This window comes from Anas acuta, chromosome 6 (genome assembly GCF_963932015.1).
Source record: "Anas acuta chromosome 6, bAnaAcu1.1, whole genome shotgun sequence".
In the NCBI taxonomy this organism is placed as follows: Eukaryota; Metazoa; Chordata; class Aves; order Anseriformes; family Anatidae; genus Anas; species Anas acuta.
In genome coordinates, this window is record NC_088984.1 from 32,900,120 (window position 1) to 32,913,606 (window position 13,487).

A 13,487-nucleotide genomic window follows, 5' to 3' on the forward strand; every position below is an offset into this window, starting at 1 on the left:
TGCCAACTGGAGGTCCCAAACAGTTTGCAGTCAGCTTTGCATCTCCATGGAAAATGATCATAAATGACTGACAGAAAAGCTAGCAGTTATTTATAATATGGAAAATATTTTGACTTTGCTTAACAACAAAAGCTGAGATATAAAAAGGCGGTTGCCTGAAGTAATGGTTTGTAGTATCTCTGGCATTGAAAACATCTGTGTAAATAGTTTAGAATGTATTGAACACAAACAACTTAGGGTGCAAAACAAAGGCTAAAACAGATCACAGGCTTTTATCCTGAACAAATCTGCCCGAATTACAGCAGCTTCAGAAATTACCATGCATAAATTAAGCTGTAATAGTACTACAGGTATATTCCTAGGGCATAGATTCTCCTCCCAAAAACGTTTAAACACATTATTCCTCCCTGCTGTTTGTCAACATGCACACATTAGAAATTGCTGCCCCCACAAAGTAACTGACAGAAAGAAAGACATCCTCTCAGCACAGTTAGCCTGACAACTTCATCTGTTTTCATCAGCTTCTTAAGCTAGAATGTATGACTTTGTGCCACAGCAAAAGACATGTTCTAGTTATCTGGCTCTACTGTGGGAGCAATACCCTCCAAGAAAAAGTACTCACCACTACCAGCCATTTGCAAAGGGAGTTTGTATCTACTCCAGCAGCTTTATTAAAAGGCTCTGGATGAAACTTCAGTCAAGACTGCCTGTCTCTCTCAAAGGTGTAGGTGCTTAAGCCCTCAGGCTGACAAGCCTGGATGGGCTGTGGGTAGTTACACTAGTTCACCACAACTAGTTCAGTTATGAATGCTTTGGTTCTCCAAGGCAGGTAAGTGTATTCGTATTTATGGAACAGGGAAGGGTTCAGGTTTGACCCAGGAACAACCTTTCAGTAAGGTTATGCCTGCAAAAAGCAATGGAAGTGAGAACTGCTCTACTTGAATTCCAGCTTTATTGACTGTAACATTATGTACCTGATTCTCTCTGAAATGAAGCATCAGGCCATAAATACAGGGACTTCATTTTTTACTCTGGAGTGCTCTTGGCTTTTGGCTTTTTTTTTTTTTTTTGTATAAAGTTAAAAGAACACATCTATGGCCATTTTCTTTAATAGGCTCTTGCATAACATGACCTTAAGTTTTCTTCGTCCTATGCATCACAAAATAATTCCTCCTCCTTCTCTCCCATACATGAGTCTGAAAAGCTATTAATCAGTTGCGTTTCTATCTAGTACAAAAACACACATTTCTATTGACCCTCATTACCCAACATATTCTAAGTTTGAAGTCAGCTACTTTCCTGAGATGAATTCTAAATCCTGGTATTATCGTGCTTTTGGATGCTGTTATTTATTACGCGGTAAAAATATCAACAAATTGTTTATGAAGACTCATTCTGAATTTCTCCCCATTTTTTTAGAATTGCCCTTCTTGCATACCTGGGGGCTGAGTCACTTCATCATAGGCCAACTACAGCTTTATAACCCATTTCTGGCCCTGACTACAACAACACCAAGCCATATCAACCTGTCAAGCATGCCTCTCATCAGAAATATTTTATCTAAGTCATCCATTAACAGGAAACAGAACAGTGTGGCTAAATCCTTTGTGTTCACTTAGAAAATTAACTTCTCATTCTCTTTTTTTAAAGAATTAGTCTGATTTCCTGAAGAAATTAAGCTTAAAAGATCGTACTGCTTGTCTGCCATATGATTCTCATCTCATTCTGTGCTTACCACCTCTGAAGCTGCTGGCCACTTTCCACACAACTTGACAGAAGATAGCTGATTGTCTGTGTACTTTGTGAAAGAACAGGCTGAAGGCAATGTGGAACCACAGTATTAGATGTAAGAAAATCCACACAACAATGAACTGCTGGAAATCATGGGGTCCTGCTATCCATTAAATTAGTTGTCATCTCATCAGTCATTTAGCCTATTATTCATGCTAGTATTTGCCTGTGCCTCTTTTAGTCTCACGGAGGTTTCTTTCATTCCTTGCCTCTGCTTCTTTCCTTTCTTCCCCCAGTCCCCATCAATTCTCGTGCTAAGACAACAGGGAAACTGCAACCAGGGCAAAAGAAGTGCAACCTCTAAGCTTCAGCAAATGCTCTGTAAACCATCCTCTTCTCTTTCTCGTAAGTGCTCTGCTCAGTTCTCTCTCAACTGACCCTCCTCATTAGCTATGTAGCACTTGAGCTGACATTTGCTGCAGTCCATCTCCCACACCTCTCAGGTCCCCTCCACAGTTTCTCAGTCTCTCTGCTGCCTTCTCTATTTTGAAGCTTTCATGGACTTCTGGTACATACTCTGCTTCTCCAGTCTTGTCTTAATCAACCTATGTGATGTGCCCTGCCCATCTTCTCACCAGACAAAGGCTCCTTTCTCCCTGCATCAGACATTTCCTTGAGTTATTACCCCATCAAACCCCTCCTCAGAAAGGCACAGAGCGCAGTGACTTTGTGGGTAAGTCTCCCTCTCCAATTTCCATAGCTCACTTACCACAAGAGGCTCAGTACGTGGCCTGGGCATGTACGGGAAGGTCTCTCGAAGGAAAGTGGTTATCTCCAGGAGAAGCTGGCAGGCTGCCATTTTCAGTGCAAAAGGGCAACAACATTTGGTAGGATTCACAGTGCCTAGGAAAAAAAAATCTATGATGAGCAAGAAGATTATGCAAAATCTTGAACTAAGAGGTGATGGACATTTTCATGTATGGTGCACAATACAAGCTGCACTAAAAAAAAGAGGAAAATCCAGACTCCTATCTATGCTACTATTCCTACACAAAAAGGGTCATAGTCATACAATATCAGTCCATGTATTTACCAGTACATGCTACAGTACCAGCATGGTATAGAGTTTTATCATATTTATTACAGTATATAATGAGGAATCTACTAAACTAACAAAATCTTACAGCATTTTATATAAACCTTCCTATTTAATGTTAGTACAGGTGAAGAAGTCAATAGCCTTCGGTCCCTTTAGAGTTTTATGTTCAGACAAATCTGCAGTTCTATAAATACATAAAAATTTCTCAAAATATATATGGAATTATGATGAGACAGTAAAAATGTACTGTGCCTATTATTGGTTACTACCCTGAGAACTGGAAAGGACAGTCTCCTCTGAAATCAGGCTTCTTCATTTGTGCAGAGAACCCAAGTGCCATTTAGGGATAATTAAGGAATAAACAATCAGAGAATGATTTGGGTTGGAAGGGGCCTTAAAGATCAAACTACTTATCAAGTTAGACATTCAAATACTTAACTTGAATAAAGGGAGAAGGGAACAGGCTGCCCAGGGGGGTTGAGGAGGACTCTGGGGACTTCCAAAACCCACCTGGACGCATTCCTGTGTGACATGATTTAGGTATTCCTGGTCTAGCAGGGGGATTGGACTAGATGATCTTTCACGGTCCAATTCCTAATATTCTGTGATTCTGTGAAAGGGATTACCAAATACTTGAAGTTTTGCTTCAACTGATTCTAGACAATCAGCTTCCAGAGTCCTACATTCTGTAAGCAATCCAACCTTGAAAAGTTATGAAGCATTCTTTGATGCCTCATAAATTTGAGAAATACTGTTTTGGATAAAGAACAGTAAAAAAAAAAAAAAAAAACATAAGTACATAAAAATTATTTGTGACAATAACTAACCACACCCATTTTTAGTATTGCCTATGTATAATCTAATTATTTTTTGCAAAGAAACGGTCCAAACCAGACAAATGAGAGGACACAGAAGGCATCAGATAAAAACAGATTAATTCTGTGAAGCTTGTTTATTCCTCTGTATGCACTACCTGTAATGGAGATGGACTTCATAGGGACTAAAATAGCCTGAACTGTTAAATACAGACGAGATGTACAAGATAAAGGAATATCAAACTGAAATTTTTATGCTCCTCAGTCCAATTTCTACAGTGCACAGAGCAGCTTTAGGAAAAATCTCTGCCTTCAGCAAGAAAGCAAACTATATATCTTGTATCTATACCCTGGCTTTCAGGGAAATACCTGAGATTTTATACAGCTTTCTAGACCACAACTTGCTCTCTGTTTTCATGTCTTAGGCTGCCCTGTTAAAGCAGCTCCACGTCCCCTTATGAATGCCTGCTATCAGTGGCTGAACAGGGACAAGAAAACTTGTTCCATCTCTTGATTATGGGAATGCAGTTGTTCACCTTTCGAAAGCCATTCACAGTGCAGGAGAGGAAAAACTTTACGTGCACTCTCCTGTTTTGGATACATCTCCTAAAGAATAAACCAATAAAATACCTTGGAACCCAGGCTGCTAGGGTTGACACACTACATACATAGTGGCACATATCTAAGTCTAAGCTTAGTGCTAATACCTTGTCTTGACATTATTTCCCACAAACGCCATTTCACTGCTCCCTCTATCCCAAAGCTGGCCTTGATTCAGTAAGAACAAACTTACAACCACAGAAAATGAAACCAGAAGATACACAAACAGTACTAGCACACTATATCCAATGGCAAACAACAGTACAAGTACACAGGCAGTGGTACATTACGGCACAGACATATATACAAATGGTGTCTGGAGAGGACATAATGTTTGTTACCACCTTCACCTACGACAGGATCTGTTTTGACTTATTTTGATTCACAGACTGTGTTAGAATTTGTATGCCTACCTAGACTTTCAGAATCAGTGATTTATCACCCTCCCACTCTCATGTACAGACACACACACACAAATGTGTGTATTTTAGTCATCTTGTTACACAGGTTTTAATGATACTTTTTATACTGTACCAAGTTTCTGCTTGAGAATCAGGCAAATACAGTGAAGTCAAGATTTAAAAGCCTTTGGCAGAGCTGTGCCAATTTGTATCAGGTGAGAAGATGACTCTTTTCTTCAATGCTAAGAAACAGAAAGGCAGCTAATCCTACAAAAATACTTTGGCAGAAATAACTAGAAAGGATGGGAGTCTGAACCACTTTGGACATTTGAGTGACAGCAAGACTCAACAAATAAATTATTACCCTGCTTATAATTACTTTTGCTACTATACAGGAATTACAACTCACTACCTGTTTTTGCCCCTCTTTTCCTTCAAAGTTTCCCAGTACTCCTATCCATCTGTCATGTTGTACATCCAGGCACAGAAAGAACAGGGAAAGAAGCTGAGGTGGAGGTGAGGGACTGGGAAATACAACTGAGTGGCAAGAAGATGAAAAGAGAAGAAAAATTAAGTGCTCCTAAAGCAGAGGTTCTTACAAGCGGGGGTTCTTGTAGTAAAGGGAGTCTCCTTACTGTCATCTAAAAAGTCTTCTTCCTCATCCTCCTTTCTCAGGCGCCTCTTGGTCTCCTCATCATAAATGAGGCCCAGCAGGTTGGCAGGGCTCTCACTCTCAGCGTGGCACAGCTCGTTGAGGCGGACACCAATTGCCTGCAGACAGGGAGAAAGAGAAAGCACAACGATGTGAGAATTTCAGCCCAACTCAGCGGTGGTCCTTGCAGGCTGAGAAGATGTTCCAGCCAGAAGAGAATGTCCCAGCTCCATTTCTGTTGTCTGCAAACGCAGTAAAATAAAAAAAAAAAAAAAAGAGATGATAAGAGAGTAATTGCTACAAAAAACATTATTTACTTCCCTGTTTTTTTCAACCAAAATTTGAAAACTGCCAGATTTCAGAAGATTTCTTGCAGATTGTGTCAAATAACAACAGAAATGACAAACAGGTCAGTATTTAGTATGAATTTCTTCCAATTTTCTGTCTTCCCTCAATATATATGTGCCAGATTTTTGCCAAGCCTTTCCACCAAGAACGTACATCCTCTGTTTGAACAACCATCCTGTGGTTTAAGAATCCAGTAACAATCCACATTTCCTCCATAAAACAGTTGCATATGCCTGATAAAGCCTGCTTCCATTTACAAAGAAGAGATTTCCTGATCCACCTTCCAACAACAAGCTGACCATACGCCCATAAAGCTGGGAAGGTGCATGGGTAATGGTGTAGAGGGGATTGACATAAGGAAGACAGGCAGACTGAATTTCCACTGTAACATTCTCTAGAAGGGCATTGACTGTTTCTTTGTGACTGTTTGTTAGCACCTTTATCAGTATATAAACAGCCCTTGTGCTGCTGTCAGCAAAGCTACAGATAAGGGTGTGTTAGCAAGAAGTATACTTTACTTCAGAGCATTTGATTTTCTTTGCTGCAGATAGGTAAAGAGAACACGGACAAGTATGTAAAACTTGATCCTGTGATACCACTTTGCAAAAGAGGAAATGTGTTTAATTACAGAGTTTCAACAAACACTTGCCCTGTTGCCTTCTTGGCTTCGCATAGTTTCAGAGAAAGATATTAAAGAGGATTTCTGAATCTTCTGGAAGTCGGAACTGATGGTCATGCTAGCACTATATAATTTTCCTGTCTCAGCTCAAGTGAAGCAGAAACAAATAAATAGTCACAAAGAAGACAGCATTACAGCTCTTCTTCCTTGTTATTAAGTAGTTCCTGTGAAATTCAGCAACAATGAAGAGAGTAGACTGCTACACAAAGAGAAAAAGGTGGTATTATTGTGGTTTGCAAGCTGATGCCAATAGTTATCTCAGTTATCTGTATATTGTTAAATAAACTCCACATCTCTCAATTTTTTCCCTTTTATGTTTCAGTCATTTAAGTAAGAAATGGTCTGCTTGTGTCTCCACAAAGCAGTAATCAATCCATCACATATTATTTACGTCGTGTTCTCCAACCTTACATTAAAGCAGTCATAGATCTTTAACTACTGTTGGATTTCCTAGCAAATGGAAAATAGAGAACCTGCACCCCCTCTTTTTTTTTTTTTTTTTGATCATGACACTCTGCAGAAATGACTGGTTTTGTGTAAAGAGGTGAGAAGCAGTAAGCTCAGTTCCAGCTAGACATATGTACCAGGTACCATGGAGGTCAAAGGGACTCCTCCCAGTATTTTTAATTGTGTCAAATGACTTGCAGTAAGCATCAGACCTTCAGCAGGGATGGGCTTCCAAAGAAACTCAAGTGCACTGACAGGATCAGGCAGGGCAATTGTCTTGATCACATATTGCACAAGATCATGATCAAATAAAACGTGAAGAAGCCAAGCTCAGTTCTTTAGATGACATGCAGTAGCTATGCAGAATTCCTTGCCAAAGAATGATGAGTGTTAACAGTTTGTAAGAGTGCCAAGAGAGACCGGACAAATACCTTGAAGAAATCCACTGAAGGTTGCTAAATACACAGCACCACATCTAGCCCAAACAGCCCTGGTCTGTTTTTAAAGAGTTGGAAGCTAAAAAAAGAGCAAGTATTATCATGAACACTGCTCTTACTCTTCCTTAAGCATTCATATACAGTAAGTGCTGGAGACAGGAGAGTGGGCTGAAGGGATCCTCAAACTGAACATGGCAAGGACAACGGAAGGGCAGGCTGTGGAGTGCAATTCGGAGAGGAGGCTCCTGAGTCCCCATTTTACTTAAACTGAAATCCTGCAGATGACCAAATTACCTTTACATTTTGGTTTATGTTTAAACGTAAATAGAAGAGAAACAAGCTCTTACATCTCCCCATTGGTAGAAGAGCTTAGCTGCATTCCACTGCAGCTTCTGGTTCCTTTTGTTGCCGACAATTGGAGAACGTCCCCGGGACAAGCCTTTCTTGGTAATGTTCACATGGTGGCCTTTCATCCACTCGGGCCAGTTGCCACGGTTGCAGCGATGAACAAAACGTGCACACTCAAGGAACAGGGCTGCTCTTGCTACTACAGGAGCTTCCTGAAATATTTGTAAAAAAAACACATTCAATACAAATACATTTGGAAAAACAAATATTAGAGGATTTTGTGCTTTATTCAATTACTTCACAGGCTTGCCATGCGGTCACACAGACTGAGTGATCTCTCCAAAGTCTGAAAACAGGATCTCTGCCATGAATCTCACCTCAAGCTAATAAAATCAAGGCCCATAGTGACTGAGCAGTCATGCTTAGTTGGACCACCGAAGGGGCAAGAAGAGCCACATTATAAACAATCTTCTCTTTCACCACCCTTGTTATAACACTTTCGTTCAAAAACCACATTAGCTGCCACAAAGCAGAAGTGTTTACCTGACACTTCTACTGGAGGAGTGAGTCAAGTTTTGTTTTCATCTCCTCCAGTAAGCCTGCAAATACTGCAAGCACAATTAGTAGCATTGACACACAAATCCTAGTGTTTGTCTCGTTAAGTTTTGCTTGTGGAGCTTGGGAGTGGAAGCATGAATGCGGGCTTGCTAAACTAGGAAAAGTGCTGTTTTGCCCTTAGAACAAGCAGATATGGACAGTGAAGTCCTTTACTGGCATAAGTCAGTTGCACAGAGAAGCTGTGGATGCCCCATCCCTGGAGGTGTTCAAGGCCAGGTTGGACGAGGCCCTGGGCACCCTGATCTAGTGGGAGATGTCCCTGCCTGTACAGGGTGGGGTGGAACTAGGTGATCTTTGAGGACTCTTACAACCCAAGCTGTTCTATGAATCTATGATAAGTCATAAGAATTTTGCTGGCCTAACTGCTTTAGCAGTACCATAATAATAGCAATAACTTAAGGAAGTACCATACAATTTAGTATTGGAACTTCACATCAGGCAGCTGAGCTCTGAAGTGATGGCATTGATAAATTTTCAGAGGGACCTCCCCTCACACCCCAACTTGGAAGAGTACTTTTCTTTAATGGGTGATATTGAGTCTATCTTGGTTTGTATGAATTGGCCTAGCAGGATCCAAGGTAGACCAATAAAGTGTACTTCTGCAACTCACAAGTACGTTCAAAAATTGACACCGCAGTTTGTTTCCTAAAGGGTAGCTTAGCCTCAGGAAGGAGCTATCTTCACAGCAGTCTACAGCTGTGTTCAAAATAACATCTTTACAAGCCATGCAAAGTGACTAAAGTTAAATAGTCCTCCTCATTTCCATTTAATCTTACCCCTCTTTTCCTGCAATTTTCACAAGCAAAACCCCTGTGGCCTGCAAGTTTTAAAACTCACGATAAAACAAGGTCCACAATTCACAAGTTGGCTTTGATGCTTCCCTACCTGGGATTTTACAGAGCACAAACATGTGTTCTATGCAGTTAGATACTGGCAGTTTTAGTGAGATAATTTAAACAGATCAGCATCTATTTATAAGGGCAGGTTCTTCAACTATTGCCCATGAACAACTTTAGTTGGTCTGTATAACATTATTAAATAGTGCCTTCAATAGTGCTTTAATCAAAAGTTGAAAGCAAGAAATTTTCAAAGAATGTTCCAAAAATTAATTCCCAAATTTAAGAAATTCTGTACTGCATAAATTACTCCTAACAGGATGGAAGAGAGTCATCCCTTTTAGAAGACAGTCAAAAAAAAAAAAAAAAAAAAAGAAGGAGGAAAAGGATTATGTGCTGTCTACACTAACAAGAAAAAACATGTTAATTGCTTCCTGATGCAACTTCCTGTTGCAACTAAAAACTGCAGATGGTTATTTTCCATCATTTGAATAAAATACAAGCTTTTTGATTATATTTTCTTCAAATGATGGAAGAAAATAGCAATCTTTCAGCAATTCTTTTGAGCAGGATGAACATTAAAGCTGACCCAATGTTCTCACCAGGAAGGCAGAAATCTGAAGTCAGACACTCATCCACAACCAGAAACAAAACTCATATCTAGCACCTTGAAAAACCATTACAGACTGCTTGTTGTCCATATGAAATACGAACACAGAAATAGGTAAGGACTTTATTTTCTTATTCTCACATAGCAAAACCTTCACCAGACCTGGAGACGTGTAAGCATTGAAAAGATGAAAACCCAGTCTTGGTCTCCTGTTTTAGTTCACCACTCATAAAATCACAGTTTCTTAGCATACAGGAATCTTGTAAAGACATGTTGTAAGGGTTATGGGAGCACTCAACTACTATAACTAAAGGAGCATATCTAGGATAGGGTGTGAGGGCAGGAAGAATGTGTCCTGGCACAGGAATTCCAAATTCAGAAGCACTATAAAGACCCCGTGCATGAGAGAGGAGTTTCTGAACAACACGGGGCACAAGCTCCTTGTGATTGCTTACCTGAGGCTCAGTGAAACCTGAAGCAGCAGAAAGAGAAAGATGAAGATGTAACAGAATGGACAGGGATGGATTCACACCACAGAGAAACACATCACAAATGGAGAGAAATGAATCAGGCAGGCGATGCATAGCTGAAAAGAACACAAGTTACCATGGTCACTATCAAAACTTCACACAGTAGCAATACTCTCACATGCCTGTCCCTGCTTGTGAAACCATTCACAAGTCCACCTTTAATATTAGACATACTTTATTGCTTTGCCTTTTGAAAATTATTTTTGTACTGCTTAAATTGACATGAATAAGAACCCACCACTTTCTTAACAAAATTTCAAGTACTCCCAATGAAGCTTTTCAACAGATAACCTGATTTGTACAAAAGGAGCAAAAGCAATGACCTGGGTAGGAGGGAGCAAATACAAAATGGATTTGGAAATTTATAGCATCACACTACTGTTCAAGTACAGCTGATTGTGGAGAGTTTTATGACCACAGAGTGTCTAGGTCCAGTTTTAGCTTCAAGGACAATGAATTTTATAAAACAAATCAACCACTAGTAATTTTCTTTTGCCCTCTTTTATACTCTGCAAGGCACTTTGAGAAAAAAAATATTTCCACTGGTCCCTACAAGAAAAAAAAAAAAGGCAAAATAGCAACAATCTACTTCTGAAGTACATAAAGTAAATGCATGTACTCTCAAAAGCTGCTGTCTGGATAGCTCTGCTTTGTCTAGCCATGAGGTTAAGTCTGGCAAGAGAAGTAGCCAAGCACATGTACTGAAAACAGGTTATGAGTGAATTATTAAGCAAAAGTCTAGGAGAATTGCCTCAAAAATATTAGTTCAAATCTCTCTGATTATGTGCAAAAACAAACAAGTAAAATCCTTGCTTCCGTTCCCAGTCATCTGTTGTGGGGACCTATTCGGTGCAACCTCTGATTTCCTTCCAGGTGCTATGTCCTCCTGTGGACAAACATTTCTCCTACCCAAACAGGGACATGGGAACAATGGAGCCCACCTGAGGCCTCTGGTTACATGCAGTCAAGACACTGGAAAGCATTCCTGTTCTTGCAGCTTAGACTTTCTTTCTGCCCTTCCATTCCTTGTTAGGTCCTCTCAAACACTGTGGTAAAGCAGTGCCATTATGGCATTTCTACTAGGGTAAGAGATGCACGTTAGAACAGAGCAGATCATACTTCTCAAGAACGTACTGGAGAAGTGGAATAGTGGTAAGCATCACTCTGCTAAACTCATCAAAAGAAAGCTCATGTTTTCCCATCTGAGTCATTTACGCTACTCTAATTAGGATACTTTAGGTAACTTCTTTATAAAGTGCTAGACAAGGGCCTTTTGGAACCCTTTACAGAAACCTGACCAGACTGAAACATCATATTATTTGCCATCCAACCTTCAAAATTTCTTTTAAGGGAAAGAAATTCAGTTTTATTATTGCCAAGTCTGGGTTTCAGCCAGTGACACAGAGATGAAACCACCTGCAATATATTATCAAGTGTCATTAAATGCTTGTAAAGCCATAAATTGCTTGCAGCTTTATAAAATTCAGTCAAGGATGGGTGGTGTTTCTGGGAAAATACATTAACTACATGGTTTCTAATTCTAAGAAAATCCTGAGTTTAATGTATAAATAAATCATTATCTCCATAAGGATGTAGCCTTTGTTTTACTACTCTAATTTCCTTAAGTCACTGGGGCAAACCTGTATAAACATCCAGGCTAATCAAAGATCTTTAAGTCCGTATAAGAAAGGAATTTCTTGTCAAAATATGCATGAAAGAGTATGCTTAAGAAGTTTATGAAAACTGAAACTGGAGTATTTTGCCTTTAATTTTTCAGAGGTTGCCATAGCAACTAGGCTGGATAAAATGAATTAAGCAGCTTTTAATTCACATCAAACCTGATTCCAACTATTACTTCAAAAGCCTGAAAACACAAGTTAAAAAAACAGGATGTTTTCTGCTGGGTGTGCTCTACTGAAATAAAATATGGGAATTTTCCAGAACAGCACACATTGCCATTAAATGGTACAGTGAAATGACAAGCTGTCATCTTTTGAAACCTGCAGTGCATGCGACTTCATAACTTCCACGTATCTAATACTTTGTAGAAAAAAATGCCAGCTGAACAGGTACTTGAAAGTAGTTTCCAAAGTGTGTAATTTGAACAAGATTTCCTTCATTTAGCTGCAGACTTTCTAGAAACTCTGATCCCAGAACCTTGGGCTCTCATTCAAATCCATAGCTACTCCATAATGATACCCCTGTGTACAGCACTTCATACAGCCCAAAGAAAATCTGCAGGCAAAGCAATGAGAAAATGTAGAGAAAAAGACCAAACCGTGGCCACTGGAATGACAGACTGGGGTTTCAGTTGTCTTATTCTCAGATTGCTGATGTTACAGGGAACACACAACAGAAGGCAACAAATGAAGGAGAAGGTGTGTATGCATTCCAATAGATGTCACAAATTTCTCCTTCATGGCACATAACCACTTTGTGCATATCTTCGGAAGGGGCAATTTATTAAAGCCAGCTTATTTGGCTCCCTGCTACTAGGCTGCAGAATTACAAATTCTCATAACATAAAAATCTGTGGTTTGTATCAGGTCACACCCTTTCTGAAACCACACAGTAGAAGTCCAAGAAAGAAAAAAGAATTTCAGGCAGCTATAGTATTATTTTCTGCTCTGCATCACAATTCCAGTCACAAGTAGCAAGAAAAGGCCCTGGTCCAGAGTTTTCAATGATCTTGGGAAGTATTAGAAATTTTTCACAGCAGATGCTGTGCTACAGTTCTGCCTTCACTAGATGATTGCAGACTGACAGCAAATACAGAAATACAGAATGTAAGTGCCTGACGATCTCCAAAGGCAACTTGTAAGAACTGCAATCCACCCAGCAATGAATTAAAATATGCTGATGGTACTGACTTAAGAATACTACCAAATCCCCTAAAATTGTATAGTGCTTGATATGCATGTAAGTATTAATACTCGTATGCACAGAGGCTGTAATGAAATCAACACTTTATTCACTGTAATAATTTTGATTCTACTGATTTTAAATGAGTCACTGTGGACCAACAAATACACTACTCAGGCTAGTCTTCATAGCCAGATTTTAACAAGGCTGCTCTCTTACCATGTGCTTTGGCCAGAGAGCTACCTTACACTGCAGCCCCTCACTGAAGCCATCTTCATCATTACATGGGAAAGGAAACAGAGTGAAACGGTTTTGTAAAAGCCAGCCTGGGAAGTCAGAACAGACGTCTTAAAATTGTTCACTTATATCGGTAGTTTCCAGTTGACTTCACACACAGGCACACAATAAGCCGGTCTGTGTCTTAAGCATGTGTCAAATTTAAAAAATAAATAAGACATTTTCAGGATATAAGGA

At 39.7% G+C, this 13,487-nt stretch overlaps 1 protein-coding gene across 13 annotated transcripts in view; it reads right to left on the reverse strand.

The window, feature by feature from the left end:
* UNC80 (unc-80 homolog, NALCN channel complex subunit) overlaps positions 1-13,487 on the reverse strand; it is a 133,816-nt gene that overhangs the window by 69,045 nt on the left and 51,284 nt on the right. For 8 of the 13 annotated variants that reach the window (XM_068686395.1, XM_068686390.1, XM_068686384.1 and 5 more), the window contains exons 23-25: positions 7,557-7,769; positions 5,246-5,417; positions 2,501-2,634 (exon numbers count right to left, since the gene is read on the reverse strand). In XM_068686395.1, the coding sequence (XP_068542496.1) occupies positions 2,501-2,634; positions 5,246-5,417; positions 7,557-7,769 (519 nt within the window). The remainder of the gene's footprint in view (positions 1-2,500; positions 2,635-5,245; positions 5,418-7,556; positions 7,770-13,487) is intronic. The other 5 variants (XM_068686392.1, XM_068686391.1, XM_068686388.1 and 2 more) reach the window with 1 other exon arrangement.